This window comes from Loxodonta africana, chromosome 11 (assembly GCF_030014295.1).
Source record: "Loxodonta africana isolate mLoxAfr1 chromosome 11, mLoxAfr1.hap2, whole genome shotgun sequence".
In the NCBI taxonomy this organism is placed as follows: Eukaryota; Metazoa; Chordata; class Mammalia; order Proboscidea; family Elephantidae; genus Loxodonta; species Loxodonta africana.
This window is the reverse complement of record NC_087352.1, coordinates 21,581,728-21,601,183: the sequence shown is the minus strand read 5'-3', so window position 1 is coordinate 21,601,183 and position 19,456 is coordinate 21,581,728. Positions and strand designations below refer to the sequence as shown.

The window sequence follows — 19,456 nt, the reverse complement described above, 5'->3', positions numbered from 1 at the left end:
ATTCTGCAATTTTATTGTTAATCTTTTGGATTTCTGTTCACTGTCTCTCTATGAATCCTTGCAGCCTGTTAATGTGTCACATAGCTCTTGTATAACCTTCTTAAGTTCCCCTGTTGCTTTGTCTGTGTGTTCCTTGGATGGTTCTGTGTGTTGCCTGATCTTCTTCCTGACCTCTTGAAGAGTTCTGTATATTAATCTTTTGAATTTTACCTCTGGAATTCCAATAAATCATCTTCGTTCAGGAGGCTTCTTGGATCTTTATTTGGGTCGCTTGCTGAAGCAGTCATGGTCTCCCTCTTTATGTGATTTGATATTGACTGTTGTCTCTGAGGCATTAATAAATTATTATATTTATTTTATGTTTGCTTACTGTGTCCTAGATTCTTGTTTTGTTTTGATATGCCCAAATAGATTGGTCATGTGAGCTACCTTGGTTATTGGCAACTTTGAAGCTCTCACATCTTGTCACCAGATGGTTAGAGCTGTTAGGTATGTGAGCTCAAGAGTCCATTTACTTTTCTTCTGTGGACTCAGCTCAGGTGTTCTGGACATTGGTCACTAAGAGTGTGGTTTGGACTCTTACATACAGTCCTAGATGGGCAGAGATGATTGGAGTAGGCACAGGTATCTGGCTGCAGTAGGGAGTTATGTGCTGAGCAAGGTAGGGGGCTGATGTCTGCCCCTGAGTGCTGGGGTGTAAGGCATGTACCTGTTCCCTAGAGCACATAGGTGGGTGGGTTTTGCAACTGGACTTTGGGCACCCAATGCTGTTGGCTGTAAGGACTGGGGAAGCACTACTTATTCTCGGGCCCCTGTCATGGGTGGCTAGGTGGAGTGGGCGGAACCACTAGTCCTCAGGCCCCTGATGTGGGTAGGTGAGGACCCTGCTTAATGGCCAGGGTGGTGTCAAATGTCACAAATCGCCACTCCTCCTTAGCTGTTATAGTTGAAAATAGGCTTCAGGTATATACCCTGTTGTACTGTGTTAATGAGGGCCTATGCTCTTGAAATGGGCCTACACAGGTTTAGGCAGGGGTGAAAGGCATTCAAAGTCCTTGAACTCCTTATACCTGTGTATAGGCAAAAGGCCTGTGGCTGTCCTGAGTTCCAGGGTTAGGGGACCAGGCAGATTATTTTTTCCTGTTTGTCAATTTTGCCCTCTCCAAATGTGAGTGAAGGGCTCGGGAAGCCCAATGGGTCCTACTTTCAGCCCAGGGGGCACAGCATTCATGGAAGCTGGGCTGGGACTGGAGCAGAGTGGGAGGGGGCAGGTAAATAGGAGAGAGGTACTTCCCAGGGGTGGAAGGGTTTTTTTTTTTTGATCCTGGAGGGGGAGGTTGGACACTTGTACTTAACTTCCACCAATGCGGCGTTGCTTCTCCCTTGTTCAGGAGACTTGAGCAGATTCTCTGTTACTCCATTTGTCCTGCTGTGGAAAATGTGTCCTGGGCACTACTGTTTACCTCAGCCCACATGTGCCAACAAATCCAGCCTGTAGGTTGCCAGCCAGATCAGATCTGACAAATCCTCGCTGCTTCTGAGCTGTGTCTCCCTCTTCCTGCTGCTCAGTCCAACTCCCCAGTTATGTCTTTGATGTTCAGGACTGCTAGATTGTCATATATAATTGATACTGTTGTTTTTTCAGGTCTTTGTTGTAAGAATGACCACAGGAAGTGTCTGACTACTCCACCGTCTTGGCCCTGCCTCCAAACCAAAACCAAACCCACTGCCGTCGAGTTGATTCTGACTCATAGCGACCCTATAGGACAGAGTAGAACTGCCCGATAGAATTTCCAAGGAGGGCCTGGTGGATTCAAACTGCTGACCTCTTGGTTAGCAGCCGTAGCACTTAACCACTACGCCACCAGGGTTTCCTGGCCCTGCCTCCACAAAGTATATTTAAGATGAGTTGACAGGATGTAGGTAAAAACAGAGAGGCCCAGAGAAGAAGAGAGGATCCAGCTATGCCAGATGGGTGGTAGTATCAAATTGATCAGAAGATACAGAAGAGGCCATGTGTTATTCTCCTTTTTGCTTCCTCTCCCAGCCTTAAGAAGCCTTTGTGTCCATCAATAGAAGAATAGCTAAACAAAATGTGGTAAATACACACAATGGAATACTACTAGTCAGCCATAAAGAGAAATGAAGTCCTGATGTTTGCACAACATGAATGAACCTTGGAAAAAAAAAAAAATTTTTTTTTTTTTTAAGGTAAGTCAGTCACAAAGGACAAGTGCTGTCTGATCTCACTGATATGATACAAGGAAATACATACAAACCAAAGATTATTTTTTCTTAATTTTCTTATTGTACTTTAGGTGAAGGTTTACAGAACAAATCAGTTTCTCATTAAGCAGTTAGTACACATATTGTTTTATGACATTGGTTAACAACCCCACAACTTTTCAACACTCTTCCTTCTCAACCTTGGGTTCCCTATTACCAGCTTTCCTGTTCCCTCCTGCTTTCTAGTCCTTGCACTTGGGCTGATGTGCCCCTTTAGTCTTGTTTTGTTTTATGGGCCTGTCCAATCTTTGGCTAAGGGTGAACCACAGGAGTGACTTGATTACTGAGCTGAAACGGTGGCCAGGGGCCATACTCTCAGGGTTTCTTCAGTCTTTGTCAGGCCAGGAAGTCTGGTTTTTCTTTTTGAGTTACAATTTTGTTCTACATTTTTCTCCACCTCCGCCTGGGACCCTCTATTGTGATCCCTGTCAGAGCAGTCAGTGGTGGTAGCTGGGCACCATCTAGTTGTACTGGACTCAGTCTGGTAAAGGCCGTGGTAGATGTGGTCCATTAGTCCTTTAAACTAACTTTTCCCTTGATCTTTAGTTTTCTTCATTCTTCCTTGTTCCCAAAGGAATAAGACCAGTGGAGTATCCTAGATGGCCACTCACAGGCTTTTAAGAACCCAGATGCTACTCTCCAAAGTAGGATGTAGAATATTTTCTTTATAAACTATGTTATGCCATTTGAGCTAGATGTTCCCTGAGACCATGATCCTCACAACCATCAGCTCAGCAATTTGGTCCCACAGGGAGTTTGGATGTGTCTATGGAGCTTCCATGACCTCGCCTTGTACAAGTTGTGCTGGCTTCCCCAGTATTGTGTTCTGTCTTACCCTTCACCAAAATTACTACCTATTGCCCATTTAGTATTTTTCCACCCCCACCCATCCCCTGCCTCATAACCATCAAACATTGTTTCTTTTTGTGTGTAAACCTTTTCATGAGTTTTTACAGTAGTGGTCTCTTACAATATTTGCCCATTTGTGATTGACTTATTTCACTCAGCATAATGCCCTCCAGATTGATCCATATTATGAGATGCTTCACAGATTCATCGTTGTCTTTTTATCTTTGCGTAATACTCCATTGTGTGTATGTACCACAGTTTGTTTATCCATTCATCTGTTAAATGGGCATCCAGGTTATTTCCATCTTTTGGCTATTGTGAACAATGCTGCAATGATCTTGGGTGTGCATGTGTCCATTCATGTGACAACTCTTATGACTCTAGGATATATTCTTTGGAGTGGGATTGTTAGATCATGTGATATTTCTGTTTCTAGCTTTCTAAGGAAGCACCATATCCCTTTCCAAAATGGTTGTATCATTTTGCAATCCCACCAGCAGTGCATAGGCATTCTAATCTCCCTGCACCCAGCCAACATTTGTTATTTCCTGTTTTTTTTTGATTCGTGCTAGTAATGCTGGGGTGAGATGGTATTTATTTGTGGTTTCGATTTGCATTTCTCTAAAGGCTAGTGATCAAGAGCATTTCCTTATGTGTCTGTTGGCCGCTGGAATCTCTTCTTTGGTGAAGTGTCTGTTTTTTTGCCCATTTTTTAATTGGATTATTTGTCTTTTTGTTGTAGAGGTGTTGAATTTTCTTGTAGAGTTTAGAGGTTAGACCTCTGTCTGATTTATAATAGCCAAAATTTTTTCCCAGTCTGTAAGTTCTCTTTTTACTCTTTTGGTGAAGTCTTTCGATGAGCACAGGTGTTTAATTTTTAGAAGATCCCAGTTATCTAGCTTATCTTCTGGAGTTTGTGTGTTGTATCCTGTTAATGCCATGTATTAGGGCCTCTAGCACTGATCCAATTTTTTCTCCTATGAAATTCATAGTTTGGGGCTTTATATTTAGGTCTTATATTTAGATCCATTTTGAATTAGTTTTTGTGTATGGTGTGAAGTATGGGTTCTGTTTCTTTCTTTCTTTTTTTTTTTTTTTACAGATGGACATTCAGTTTTGCCAGTACCATTTCTGAAAAAGGCTGTCTTTTCACCATTTGATGGACTTTGGGCCCTTGTCAAAGATCAGGTGACACACGTGGATGGGTTTACATCTGGGTTCTCAATTCTGTTCCGTTGGTCATTGTATCTGTCGTTGTACCAGCACCAGGCTGTTTTGCCTACCATAGCTGTATAGTAGGTTCTGAGCTCAGGTAGTGTGAGTCTTCCTACTTTATTCTTCTTTTTCAATAGTGCTTTACTTATCCAGGGCTTCTTCCCTTTCCATATAAAGTTAATGATAAGTTTTTCCATCCCTCTAAAGAATGTTGTTGATATTTGGATGGGGATTGCATTGTATTTGTAAGTCGCTTTGGGTAGAATTGTCATTTCCACTATGTTGAGTCTACCTATCCATGAGTGTGGTATTTTTTTTTTTTTTTTTTTGCATTTATGTAGATCTCTTTTCGTTTCTTGCAGTAATGTTTTGTAGTATTCTTTGTATAGTTCCGTTACATCCCTGGTTAGATTTATTCCTAAGTTTTTCTTTTTTTTTTAGCGGCTATTATAAATGGTATTGTTTTCATGATTTCCTTTTCATCGTTCTCTTTATTGCTCTGTAGGAATCCAAACTGATATTTGAATGTTTATCTTATATCTTGCTACTCCGCTGAGTAGTTCCAGTAGTTTTCTTATGGAGTCTTTTGGGTTTTGTATGTACAGTATCATACCATTTGCAAATAGGGAGAGTTTAACTTCTTCATTACCAATTTGGATGCCCTTTATTTCTTTTTCTTGCCTTATTACTCTAGGTAGAACTTCCAGCACAATGTTAAATAGGAGTGCTGATAAAGGGCATCCTTGTTTTGTTCCTGTTCTGAAGTGGAATGTTTTCAGCCTCTCTCCATTATGAATGATGTTGGCCGTTGGTTTTGCATAGATGCCCTTTATTATATTGAGAAATTCCCCTTTTATACCTATTTTCTTGAGAGTTTTTATCAGGAATAGGTGTTGGACTTTGTCAAATGCCTTTTTTGCACCGATTGAGATGATGACGTGATTCTTTTCTTTCCTTTCTTTATGTGGTGGATTGCACTGATTGATTTTCTAATGTTGAACCATCCTTGCTTACTTGATATGAATCCTCCTTTGTCATGGTGTATTATTTTTTGATATGATGCTGAATTCTATTGGCTGGAATTTTGTTGAGAATTTTTGCATCTATAGTCATGGTGGTATAGTAGTTAAGTGCTATGGCTGCTAACCAAAGGGTTGGCAGTTCAAATCCACCAGGTGCTCCTTGGAAACTCTATGGAGCAGTTCTACTCTGTCCCATAGGGTCGCTATGAGTCAGAATTGACTCGAAGGCACTGGGGTTTTTTTGGATAGTCATGAGAGATATTGGTGTGTAATTTTCTATTTTTGTGGTGTCTGCCTGGTTTTCATATCAGGGTTATGCTGGGAATTTGGCAGTATTGTTTCCTTCTCTATGTGCTGAAATAGTTTGAGTAGTACTGGCATTAGCTCTTCTCTGAACGTTTGGTAGAATTCTTCAGTGAAGCCATCTGGGCCAGGGCTTTGTTTTGTTTTTGTTGGGATTTTTTTATTATTATTATTACCTTTTCAATCTTTTCTCTTGCTATGGGTCTGTTCAGATTTTCAACATCATTGTGTTAGTTTGGGTAGATAGTGTGTTTCTAAAAATTTGTCAATTTCCTCTAGGTTTTCAAATTTGTTGGAGTATAGTTTTTCATAATGCCCTGTTATGATCCTTTTTATTTCAGTTGGGTCTGTTGTAATGTCTCCCATTTTATTTCTTACTAGGGTTATTTGCGTCTGCTCATATTTTTCTTTTGCCATTTTGGCCAGTTTGTCAGTCTGTCGATTTTGTCGATCCTTTCAAAGAGCCAACTTTCGGTTTTGGTCAATTCTTTCTATTGTTTTTCTATTCTCTATTTCATTTATTTCTGCTCTGATCTTTATTATTTCATTTCTTCTAGTGGCTGTGGGCTTCTTTTGCTATTTGTTCTTGTGTAGCTAATGTTTTGATTTTGCTCCTTCTTTTTTAGTGTGTGCATCTATTGGTATAAATTGACCTCTCTGCACTGCCTTTGCTGTGTCCCAAAGGCATTGGCATGATGTGTTTTCATTCTTATTTGATTCTAGGAATTTTTTTATTCCATCTCTGATTTCTTCTATTACCCAGTGGTTTTTAAACAGGGTGTTATTCAGGTTCCGTGTAATTGATTTTTTTTTTTTCCTCGCTCTTCCTGTTGTTGTTTCTACTTCGATGGTGTTTTGGTCAGGGAAGATACTTTGTTTTATCTCAGGGTTTTGGATTTTGTTGAGGGTAGGTCTGTGGCCCAAGACAGGGTCTATTCTGGAGAACATTTCATGTACCTTTGAAAAGATTGTGTTCTTTGTAGCTGTTTGGCAGAGTATTCTATACATGTCTATTAGGTCAAGTTGGCTGATTGTGCCCTTTAGCTCTTGTGTACCTTTGCTGAGTTTCTTTCCATGTTCTGTCCTTTACGGAGAGTGGTGGGTTAAAGTCTCCTACTATTGTTATGGAACTGTCAATTTCTCTTTTCAGTGCTGTCAGAGTTTGTTTTATATATCTTGGAGCCTGTCATTGGGTGCATAGATGTTTATTATGGTTAAGTGTTCATGATGGAGCATCCCTTCAATCATTATATACTAACCTTCTTTATCTCTTATGGTAGATTTTTATTTTAAAGTCTATTTTATCTGAGATTAGTATCGCCACTCCTGCTCTTTTTGGGTAGTTATTTGCTTGATATATATATTTTTTATCCTTTAATTTTTAATAAATTTACATCCTTGTTTCTAAGGTGTGTCTCTTGTAGACAGCGTATTGATGGATCCTGTTTTTTTTTTTTTTTTTTTAATGCATTCCGTCAGTCTCTGTCTCTTTATGGGTGCATATAGGCCATTTACATTCAGTGTAATTATTGATAGGTGTGAGTTTATTGCATCATTTTGTAGTGCTTTTTTTTTTGTACTGCAGACGTTTAAGCAGGTTTGTTAACTATTTTTGTGGTTACCTTGAAGTTTACCCTCATCTTCCTAGGTTTGATCCAGTCCATTATCACTTGGTATCACCTTGCCTTCCTCTCCATGAGAAAGTTCTATACCTACAGCATTTATTCCCTTTTTTATTGTTCTGACATTATTGTCATTTACAGATTAACTCTCTGGTTCCCTGTTATAATTCTTTTGGTTTTGGATTGTCCTCGAGAGGTCATTTCCTAGGTTGGTAATTGGCTGGTACAATCTTGCATCCTAGATTCAGGCTATGGTCTGATGTTGTTTATTTTCAGATTGAAGGGCTCCCTTTAATAATTCTTGTAAGTTTGGTTTGGTTTTTACATATTCCCTTCATTTCTGTTTATCTGGAAATGTCCTAATTTCACCAACAACGAACACATTGAAAGAGAGTTTTACAGGATATTTTAATCCTGGTTGGCAATTTTTTTCTTTCAAGGTTTTATGTATGTCCTCCCATTGCCTTTTTGCCTACATGGTTTCTGCCGAGTAATCAGAGCTTAGTCTTATTGTTTACCCTCCATGTGACTTTTTGTTTTTCTTGAGCTGCTCTCAGGATTTTTTTTTTTGTCTTTGGTTTAAGTGAGTGTGATTATAATATCTCTTGGTGATTTTCTTTTGGGGTCTATTCTACATGGGGTTTGTTGAGATTCTTAGATGGTCAGCTTTTCATCTTTCATGATATTAGGGAAGTTTTCTGTCAGCAAGCCTTCAATGGTCCTCTCTTTGTTTTCCATTTTCTCCCACTGTTCTTGAACTCCAATCACTAGCAGATGTTTGCTTTTGATTGTATCCCACATAATTCTCAGGGTTTCTTCATTCTTTTTTCTGATTTTTTCTCAGAGTTGTATCCAAGTATTTGTCTTCGATTTCATTGATCCTGTCTTCCATCATTTCAAGCCTGTTCCTCAGCCCTTCTATGACACTGTCCATTACTGAAATCTTGTTATTTATCTTTTGGATGTCTAATTGTTGTTTTTGTATGATTTCTAGGTGTGATTTTACTTTGGCATTTTATTCCTCTGTTATTTTCCTGATTTCTTTCATTTTTTTGTCTGTATTTGCCATGAATTTGTCTGCCTTTCCCTCTGAATTTTCTAGTTTTTCCTCATTTTTGTCTGCTTTTTACTTCAACTCTTGGATAGCTCTGAATATCAGAGATCTAAATTCCCTATCAGGTAGTTCTAATGCCTTTCATTCTACTGGAAAGTCATCTGCTGTTTTGCCTACTGGAACCATCCTGTCCTTTTTTTAAAAAAAAATATGTTTTGATATTGTCTGCTATCTTCAGGGCATTCTGTAATTTTTTCTTCATTTATTGATTGTAGACCTCTTTGTTTTGTCTTTTTTATTTGGTTATGTCTGAGCAGGTAGGCTGTGTGTTCTTTGTTGTTTACTCCTCTGTGGTCACAATACTTTTCACCTCCTTGTCCAATGGGCAGGACCAGTTGCTCAGCTATGGTGCAGCAGGGCAGGTCCAGCTGAAGGGGAGGGGCTGGAATGGGTTGTTTCTGGCACGTACTGGGGCTGACAGGGTGGGCTGGAAATCAGTGCTGGGCCAGTTCCAGTAGGCCATGCCTGTGCTGCTCGGGAGTGTGATGTTCAGCACATGGTGCAAGTAGGCAGCAAGGAGGGGGGAAGTTCTGATGTGTGGCGCTAATGTGGGTATGAGAAAGAGGAGAGAGAAACAGGAGCCAAAAACAAACAAACAAACCAAAAAGAGTCCTAAGGGAGCTTGCTGTTGGAATGGAGAGATGAGAAATTGAGAAATGATTTTTTAAAAAAAAAGGAAAAAAAAGAAAGAGATAGGGAAAAAGAAAAAATAAGTAGACAAAAATATGGAGGGAAAAAAGGAAAGAAAAGAAAAGAGTCCAGAGGTCCTACCAGTGTGGCTGCAAAGACCAAGATAGTGGCTCCCAGGCTGCATGATATAGCTTGGCTAGAGCGGGTATAGATGTCACACAGAGCCAGGTATTCAGGAGACAGGAAAATAAGGTAAGTATAGAGAGATGAGAACTGAGAAATGAAGAAAGACAGAAAGGAATAAAGAGGAAAAGAAAGAATGAAAGAAATGCCCCCAGGTATCCCACCTATGCTGCTGCACAGATGGGGGAGTGGCTCCTAAGCCATGCAATGCTGCCTGGCTAGAAGGGGCTCCCAAGCTACCAAAAGAAAAAGGAAATGAACAAACAGAACAAAGCAAAAGAAAGCAAAAAAAAAAAAAAAAAGCCCTGGGATTCCACCAACATGGTGTCACAGGCCAGGAAGAGGTTCCCCAGTCAAGCAGTGCTTCACAGTCTTTCAAGATGAAAGAAAAATTGCGCATGGAGAGAGATTTTCGAGGGAAAGGTGTGGCAGGTGGTGGGAGGCACAGAAGAAAGCAAAAGAAACAGAAAAAAGCAACATCGGCAACAAACAAATGGCACTCAGGGAGCAGACCAGTGTGCACAGGGTGAATCCAGGTGGCCCGGTGCCAAAGCAATTGCCTCCAGACCAAGAGACTGTGGCTGGTGGTAATCAAAGGAGACTGAGTGTAGGGGTGAAGAAGGGTAGGGGTAAGGAAAGCATATATTACTGGTTACCAGGTGCTCTGTCTTCTGCTGGGAACTTCATGAAGCTGCTTTCCCATACTCCCTGTCCACATTCTCCAAAGTGGTTGGGGTGAATCCAAGTGACCACCACTGCCAGCCAAGAAGCATGGAGGTAGAGCATCAGGGAGAGGATGGGAGGGTGGGAAAGCACGTATGGCTTGTTACTGGGTGCTCTGTGTCCTGCTGGGAGCTCGGTGAAGCTGCTTTCCTGTGCTCCCTGTCCACTGACCTCTGATAGTTGTCCAAGATGGCGAATTCCTGACCCATTTGCTGATAGAGGACCTCTGCACATATCTATTCTTGCTATCTGTTCTCTATCAGTTTCTTATTCCATTCAGTACTTGGCTGATTTCTTTATCTCTTCATTTGACACTACAGGGTCCAGGACTGACGGTTTTCTTTGTTATTAGTTTTTTGGGTCTTTGCTGTGGATGGACAGCATAATTCTTCTGTTTACGGCACCATGTTGGCCAGAAGTCCTATTTTTTTTTAATTGTGTTTTAGGTGAAAGTTTACAGCTCAAGTTAGTTTCTCATACAAAAATTTATACACACATTGTTATGTGACCCTAGTTGCTATCCCTATAATGTGACCACAATTTTCTCCTTTCCACCCCAGATTTCCCACGTCCATTCAACCAGCTCCTATCCCTTTCTGCCTTCTTATCCAGGAGGGAGTTGTCCATTTAGTCTTATTTATCTCTTTGAAATAAGAACATTCTTCAGGAATATCATTTTATGTCTTATAGTCAAATTCTTTATCTGAAGAGTTGGCTTTGGGAATGGTTTTAGTTCTGGGTTAACAGAGAGTCCAGGAGCCATGTCTTCTAGGGTTCCTCCAGTCTCAGTCAGGCCATTAAGTCTAGAGACTGAAAATTATTAATGATTATCATAGGTGGGAGAGAGAGGGAAAAGGGGGAGTTTTTGCCTAGAGGCCATTGAGTTTATGCTCTTGGTGGTGGAATGATATGGAAAAGGGTAGAGAGAATGGTTGTACAACTTGAAGAAGGTAATCAATGTTATTGAATTGTACAGGTAGACATTGCTGACATGGCATATGTTTTCTCATGTATATTTTCACCACAATAAAATTAACAACAACAAAAAGCAACTAATCTTCTTTACGGCAATTCAGTGAAAAAAAAGTGTAGAGGACTGTGGTAACCACTTGATGCTTTTGAATTTAGTAAGTAAACTTGGACTTCCTGATAGTTAAAGTAATTATACAAACTGTTTAACCTTTCAATCCTGAAGTTTTTATTTGTGAGGGACTCATAACCTCACTTTCCACAGATATTGTTCTCTTTAGGCTCCCTCTCACTGCTGGAGGTATCCATAACGCTAAAGCACATTTTCTTACGAACTGTCCATATTCACTGGCATTCAGTAGTGCAAGTGAGTCCAGTGATTTCTCATGTAAATTAATGGTATCGTGTTCTTTTTTATTTGTATATCTCTAAAAACCCTTCTTAGATATTTTGTCTGATTCCATTTTGCTGTTCATAGCTTAAATGACAGTGCATCTCAAGGGATGAAGATGAGAAAAGACTTGAGGTAGAAGAACTTCTCAGGGGAGCAGATAATTCAGAGACTCATGTACCCCACATGTCAGACCTTAGCATTTCCTGCTGTCTCCACAGGAGACCCTGTCTGTCTCCAGGATCCCGGACAAGGAAGAGCGTCTCTCATGATCTCTTTGGAGATACTAATTGGAAACTTGTAATTGCCTTTGGTAATTAGCAACTGGGGAAACATTTTCCAGAGATGTGCTTAGCTCTCTAAGCCTGCACTGTCAATGCCACTGAAAATGAAATGATAATTTTAATTCTATGGGGAGGAGAGGACACAGAATAAAGCCCAGGACCTCAGGGTGTAGTTTCCTCCCTCACACATTTGTCCTGGATATCATAACCATCACACTGAGCCCACAATCCTCTCAGCGGAAAGGTGTCAGGCAAGTATTTCCTATTTCAGTCTGAGAGGAAGAGTCCATACAGGAAGAGGCATATCAGGGTCTGGGTAAGTGTTCATATTGGAATAAGGAAATCTTCTAGGTGCAAAGCTGGTCCAGTGCCCCATAGGAAGGAGGACTATGTCCTGAGCCTGAGCTCACTTAGAACAGAGTGATAGGATCTCAGAGCTTACTCCAATTCCTGATGGCTCCTAAAGTCATTCAGTGTCATCCTCAAGAATTGTGATTTTTGGTTTTAATCTAACCCAAACCAAAACCCAAAACCATTGCCGTGGAGTTGAATTCAGACTCATAGCCACCTCATTTGACAGAGTAGAACTGCCCCATAGGGCTTCCAAGGTATGAAGCTTTATAGAAGCAGACTGATGCATCTTTTTCATGAAATGTGGCTGGTGGGTTTGAACCACTAACTTTCAGTTCACAGCCAAGTGCTTAACTACTGCACCACAGTGTTTCTTACCAATTTTAGTGATCATGAAACCTGATTTTTAAGATGCTAAAAGGCTATAGTTTCTGAAATCAATCTGCTTTTTAGCCTACTATATAGAAATGATAGAATTTTCAGGATTACTATAGCTGTGCCTATTATATTTCCACACTTGTACTCAGAGCAGAATGAATCCTCTAATCCTGTTCATAAATAGGATGGCTGTTGCTCTAATAGAAATGTTTTTTCTAACTGGTATATGATGCACTAATGAAGATAGTAATTTTGTCTTCTGAAAACATCCATGGTCTGTTGATTATGGGCAGCCTGTTTTCCCTCTTGAAGTTAGGGAAGTAACACCTAAGGAAAAAACAACTTTATAATAATGAATTTCACTCAGCAGCTGTCAGGCTCAAATGTATCTTGTGCTGTTTTCTCTGGTTGAAAAACATTCCAATATTAATTAAAAGATCAATCATTTCCATTTACAAAATGCACAAGATGCCATGCCTTACAAATTTCATTTTCCATATATGTCTTATATGTTGTTGTCTCACATGAATCTCACATTACTGCTAATACTTTTACTTAGCTAATCTATGAATTAATTGATGAGTACATGAAGTGAAAATAGTCCTGATTGAGTTTCCACTGTCCACTATTAAAACACGTATTAGTGTTTCAGGTTCCGTAGTTTAGGGCATGATATGAGTTGTCCAATAATTCCTGTGATAGATGACAATGTATTTTGTTTCTGGCACAGAAGCAAATGTCTCATTCTTTTGCCATTCTAATGTTCATCCAATCTTGCATTCATGAAATCCAACTTGGTCATCAGGCAGGTTCCTATAGCGTTCTACTGTAATCAGTAAATCTATATTTTATTAAGATCTTTAAATCATTATCCATAATTGATATTGTCCTTTGGAATAAATTTTTACACATCAATGGAAGCTTGTTACAGTCAACATTATAAAATAAAATACCGCCAATGTAAAATAAAATGACAAGGTATCACCAGAAAACTAAAGGCAGAGCTGCATTATAGCAAGAACACAGCTAACTAGCTTAGTTAGTAGAGCACAGTGGTTGAATGCACTGTCTTTGCAACCTACTCAGCCAGATTCAAGTCGCCACTCTGCACCTACCCATTATGTGAATTTAGACAAATCACTTACCCTCTCTGTGCCTAAATTCTCCTTATGTTTATAATGAACGTAATAGTAGTGCCTGCCACAGAGATTTGTGAGGAATAAAGAAGTCACCACATGTACAGCCTTCATAGCAGTAGTCTTATATAACAGGTACTTTTTAAAGGTCATACATCCAACTCTTTGAAAACTTTTACAGAAAGTTTTACTGAGTCAATGTTTCTAAGTGGGAATAATGGCGGGTAGGAATAGTGGATTTCAGTGGACATGTCATATGTTGCACATATCTTCCTGTGCAGGACCCTCTGGCTCTGAGGACAAATGTCAGTCACTGGAAACTCACTAGTAGCCTTGGTGGTGCAGTGCTTAAGAGCTCACCTACTAACCAAAAGGTTGGCAGTTCGAACCCACCAACCACTTCTTGGAAACTCTGTAGGTCAGTTCTACTCTGTCCTATAGGGTCCCTACGAGTTGGAATTAACAACAAGTTTTATTTTTATGGGAACTGACAAAATGTCCTCCAGGGATTTGACAATATGAATGATTTTCTTACTACAGACGACAGTTGCTATCCTGGAGAATGTTTCTCTTCCTTTACTTCACTAAATGCAGGTCAAGGTCTACAGACTTGATTCTCAAGCACCTGACTGTAGCCAACACCTTGGTCATTCTCTCTAGGGGCATTCCATGGCAGCATTTATATGGAAAGATTTCCTCAATGATTTTGAATGCAAACTTCTTTTCCATCTTCACAGAGTGGGCCATCACCATCAGCACCAGGAATTCTGGGTGGCAGAGCTTAGGTGAAAGTTCCCAAGTTTGTGTGGCTCTTTTTAGTGTTACAGGGTGGCTGGTAAACATCTCTACACTATTCAATAGCAGTTTCCCAACTGTCAGCCCCTTTGTTCTTATAAGCAGTGACTCCACTGCCCCCAGGCTCTGCTTTGCCTGGATAGGTCAAATAAAACCCCCTGATTTTACCAGAAATATGTAAATTGTGTTTTTGCACAAAGTTCAGTCGTTTGTTTATTCATCACATGGAATCCAAGTACATACAAAACAGTCATATTGCCAGACAGTGGAGGTACACATACACACATGCTTACATTTTTATATATGAATAAATGTGTGTTGGAGGGGTGTGGGTGTGTACACATATCAGTCAGATGATATTTCTTACTCACCAAGTCTCCAAGTGACCTCAGTGATCTTAATGGTGATACTCAGCCGACACTTGAGTTTCCAGAAGATAAAAAGTGGGACAAAGTGCTTCAGAACTTTTCTTACTCCCCAGCATTGGACCATCATGGCTGCTACAGGTGAGATGATAAGTGCAGTTCTGTAGGAAAGTGAGGTCACAGAATCTCTAACTCATACCTCAGGGTCTGCCTGCCTCCCTTTCACACCTGTGTTGGCTGTTGTGACCGTTACTGAGCCCATTGTCCTGGCAGTAGGTAGGAGTCAGGTATTTTCTATTTCAGCCTGAAAAGTAGGTTCCAGAAGGGAAAGAGGCAGATCAGGACGTAGGTGAGTGATAATGTCTGGAAAGGAGATATCTCTGAGGTACGAACTGATGCAGTGCTAGTGTCACTCAGGAAGGACAATTCCTGGGGCATGAGCTCAGCTTTTGGAGGGAGACTGGAGGTCTGAGATTGGCACCAATCCCTGGCTGCTCTTAAAGTAATTTCATGAAATTCTTGCAGAAGGTGGTTCTTGGTGTTTGATCTAAGTGGTATCAAAATCTCAATTTTATGGTGCTTCACTGTAGAAATTTAAAAATTTCTCTGCCATTCAATATGGCATATGAAAACTACAAAGACATTTTCAGGAGTACTACAGTTATTTCTGTGAATGCTCTGTGCATGTAGCAATGGGTACGATAAAACTAATATCTAATTCTCAGCAGAAACCGTGTAACGGTGACAATTGGTAAAACAGAATTATTTTCCTGCAATTTGCTTGTCTTATGTTTTAATCTTCTCCAAAACAAATATAGTTTCTGTTCCTTTTTCAAAAATGACAGATGTGTGGTTACATGCTCCTGAATCAGGATTTAGTTTTTACCCCCAAAATACTTTATCACTTATTTATGTTCCATGTCCTATGCTTTAGGCCACAGCATAGTTTTATACAATAATTTCTGTGATGGATGTAATTGTACTTTAATTCCTGGCCAAAAAATTGAGTGGTTCTGTTGCCATGCTAATATTTATTAAATAAATCCAGTTCAGTCATGGAAAATTAGCCAGGGCATCTACAATTTACTAACACTTCTGAATTGATTTATAAATGCTATTGCTCTATAGAATACTTAGATAAATAGGGAAATTATCACAACTGAACTCATAAAATATATTTAAAATATGACAGGTATTTGGATTATTTGAAGTACACAACAAGAGAGCTCTGATAAAATAGCACAGTGGTCAAACCAATGTCATTGCAACCAGATTACCTATGGCTGTCACGTGGTTTTGGACTCATAGCTACCCTATAAGACAGAGGAGAACTCCTCCATAGGGTTTCCAAGGAGTGGCTGGTGGATTTGAACTGCCAATCTTTTGGTTACCACCCGAGCTCTGAACCGCTGTGCCACCAGGGCTCCAGCAACCAGGTTACCCAGGTTCAAATCCTGACTCTATGTCTATTTCTGTGAGTCCCTTAAGCTCCCTGTGGCTAAATTCTCTTTGTCTGACAAAGAAGAGTAATATTAGCTCCTAACTCATAGAGTCATGAATACTAAATAATTTAGAACAGGTAAAGCATTCAAAACAGTGACCAAAACTTTGTGAGTGCTACAAAGGGAAACACAAGACTATATTGGGAATCTCTTAACAAAAGAAAATATATTTAGAAATTAATTCTCAGAGTGAAGTAATGGTAAGTGGAAAATTTTCTGTTTTATTTTCCATGAAGAATGTAAGCCACAGTCACGCTTCCATGCAGAGCCCTCTGTATGTGAATTTTAATCTCAAGCCCTGGGAAATGACAGGATAGCCTCCCTGGATTTGAAAATAGCAACGATCCTCCTATTCCAGACGGTTGTTAGAATCCTGGGGAATTTCTCACTCACGATTCATTACATCCTCCCTCACTTCTATGGATACAGGTCACGGTCCACAGACTTGATCCTCAGGCACCTGACGGTAGCCAACTCCTTGGTCATTCTCTCTGCAGGAGTGCCCCAGACATTGCTTGCTTTTGGGTTAAAACATTTCCTCAATGATTTTGGATGCAAACTTGTTTTATATCTTCAAAGGGTGGCCAGAGGTATGTCCATTTGTACCACCTGCCTCTTGAGTGTCTTCCAGACCATCACCATCAGCCCTATGCACTCCAGGTGGGCAGAGCTTAAACTAAAAGCCCTGAAGTACATCAGTCCCTCCAGTATCCTCTGCTGGACACTACACATGTTGGTCAATGCCATTGTTCCTATCTATGTGTCTGGGAAATGGAGGAACAATACCATCATAAAGAAAACTGTACTGGAATACTGCTCTACTACACAGCATGACAATGTGACAATCTCACTTTATGCAGCATTCGTATCCTCCCATGATGTTTTCTATTTGGGATTCATGTCCTGGGCCAGTGGCTCCATGGTTTTCATCCTGTACAGACACAAGCAGAGGGTCCAACACATTCATAGGAACAACATCTCCCCCAGATCCTCTGCTGAAACCAGGGCCACCCAAAGTATCCTTGTCCTGGTGAGCACCTTTGTATCATTTTATGCCCTCTCTTCCATTATTTATGCTTATTTAGCTCTCTTTGATAGTCCCAGTTGGTGGCTGGTGAACATGTCTGCGTTAATCACGGCGTGCTTCCCAACAATCAGCCCCTTTGTTCTCATGAGCAGTGACTCCCGTGTACTGAGACTTTGCTCTGTCTGCTGTGGAAGGAATATACAATTTCTATCTCTCATAAGAAAATGATAGTAATACATACATTTTGTACCATGTTCAGTCATTGATGAGCACATCCCTCACAGAACCTTAAGAACAATTACTGGCTAGTCTCACTGCAGAAAGAGTGGTGAACTAGGCAGACTGAGGCTATGCCCCGATGATAAACAGTAAATAATAGTAGCAATAGTAAACGAAATCTGATGTCAGTGTTATATAAGTACTTATAGAGTTGTATTTTATTAATGGTTGCAATGGAGATGTTCAGAGCCTGCACAATGACAAAGGTTAGTCGAGAAATAATGTGTTTGTTCTTGCTAGTTGCTGTCAAGTCAGCTTCTACTCGTAATGACCTTATGTATAACAGAATGAAATGTTGCCTGGTCCTGCACCATCCTCACAATAGTTGGTATATTGGAGCCCATTGTTGTAGCCACTATGTCAATCCATCTCTTTGAAGGTCTCCCTCTTTTTCATTGACCCACTACCTTACCAAGCACCAAGTCCTTCTCCAGTGATTGGTCCCTCCTGATGATGTGTCCAATGAAAGTAAAACCAAGTCTGCCCATCCTTGCTTCTAAGGAGCATTTTGGCTATACTTCCAAAACTGATGAAATAATGTGGAATTACTAGAACGTCTTTGAGCATGTGTTTTAATCTAAAATATAATATTTTCCACAAATTTAACTGGACATGAAAATTTAAGGTCAGTTTCATAAAATAGGAGTATCACCTGGGATAGACCTTTGGGAAACTGGTATCCTGGAGAGGGGTATGGCCCTATATTATAATATTGTAAGTAAGCGACCTGTATAAATTTCAGGAAAAATTAGGTTAGTGTTATTGAAGGAACTGGAGTCCAGGTTCTGAATATTGTACTTTACATCCTAAGAGAAACGGTGGCTATCTGAAATACAATCATGCCCCTGCAGAAAGTTTTGTGTATAGGCAGTTCCCAAGTTACAAACAAGATACGTTTCTAAGTCTGTCTTTAAGTTGAATTTGTAGGTAAGTCTAAACAGATACATACAATTCTAATTTAGCATCAGTTAGTCAAATGTTTGTCTTAATAGATAGCATGTATTTAATCTTTCTGTGCATATAAAAGACTTAAGAAACACTTTCAAACCGCAATGTTTCCATGAGCGTCACAAAGTAGTGCATGTGTACCTTATAACAAACAATGGTATTTAACTTGAATTTTTAATATAATAGGTTTTTTGGCAGTCCATTCTTAAGTAGTATTTGTCCATCAAGTCAGACTGCCGGCATTAAAACTATTTTCAGGTAAACACTGGAAAAATAAAATGCAGGGCAAGAAAGAAAAACATAAGAATATTTGATCACTGAATTAAAAAAAATATGGTGAGTAAAATAAGCCAGTCACAAATATTCTATGATTCTGCTTATATGAAATATCTAGAATAGGTACACATATAAAGACCAAAGGTTATTAATGGTTACCTTAAGGGTTTTTTTATTAAGGGGTATGACGGAAGCAAAAAGAGAGAGTCATTCCTTGGGGTGACCTGAGATTTGGTTAAGGGTGAAGAAAAAATTTGGAAACACTGGCAATGGTTGAGCAACTTGAATCATAATTAATGTCACTGAGTTGTACATGTAAAATATGCTGAAATGGCAAAAGTTTGCTCCAAACCAAAACCAAACCCACTGCTGTCAAGTCGATTCCGACTCATAGCGACCCTATAGAACAGAGTAGAACTGCCCCATAGAGTTTCCAAGGAGCGTCTGGCAGATTCAAACTGCCAACCCTTTGGTTAGCAGCCGTAGCACTTAACCACTACACCACCAGCGTTTCCTTATTGTTGTGATAATTATGTGTATAAAAGTTTGTTATATACACATAATTATCACAATATTGAAAAGCATAAAGAAATCAAATGGTCCCTTAAAAAAGAAAAAAAAAAAATACTGCAACTGGGAGGCAACAATTAAACAAGTGTGTTAAGGAGGGGCAGGCACCCCCGCTGTCCAGAGGTGATCTGCTTCACAGTTGGTTCTAGTGCAAGCCAGCCCCCTGATGGTGAGCTGTTGCTATCAGGCCTGCTACTGACACCACCTGGATGGAAATGGCTACTGGGTGCAGTAGTCA

General features: G+C 39.9%; 1 protein-coding gene across 1 annotated transcript; it reads left to right on the top strand.

Moving 5' to 3' along the window:
* The first annotated feature begins 14,744 nt into the window (after window positions 1–14,744).
* LOC111749613 (vomeronasal type-1 receptor 2-like) lies at window positions 14,745–17,931 on the top strand. The gene is made up of 2 exons (XM_023544088.2): window positions 14,745–14,757; window positions 16,415–17,931. The coding sequence occupies exons 1-2, from the start codon at window positions 14,745–14,747 to the stop codon at window positions 17,371–17,373; spliced, it is 972 nt and encodes a 323-aa protein (XP_023399856.2). The 3' UTR covers window positions 17,374–17,931.
* Window positions 17,932–19,456: the final 1,525 nt, after the last annotated feature.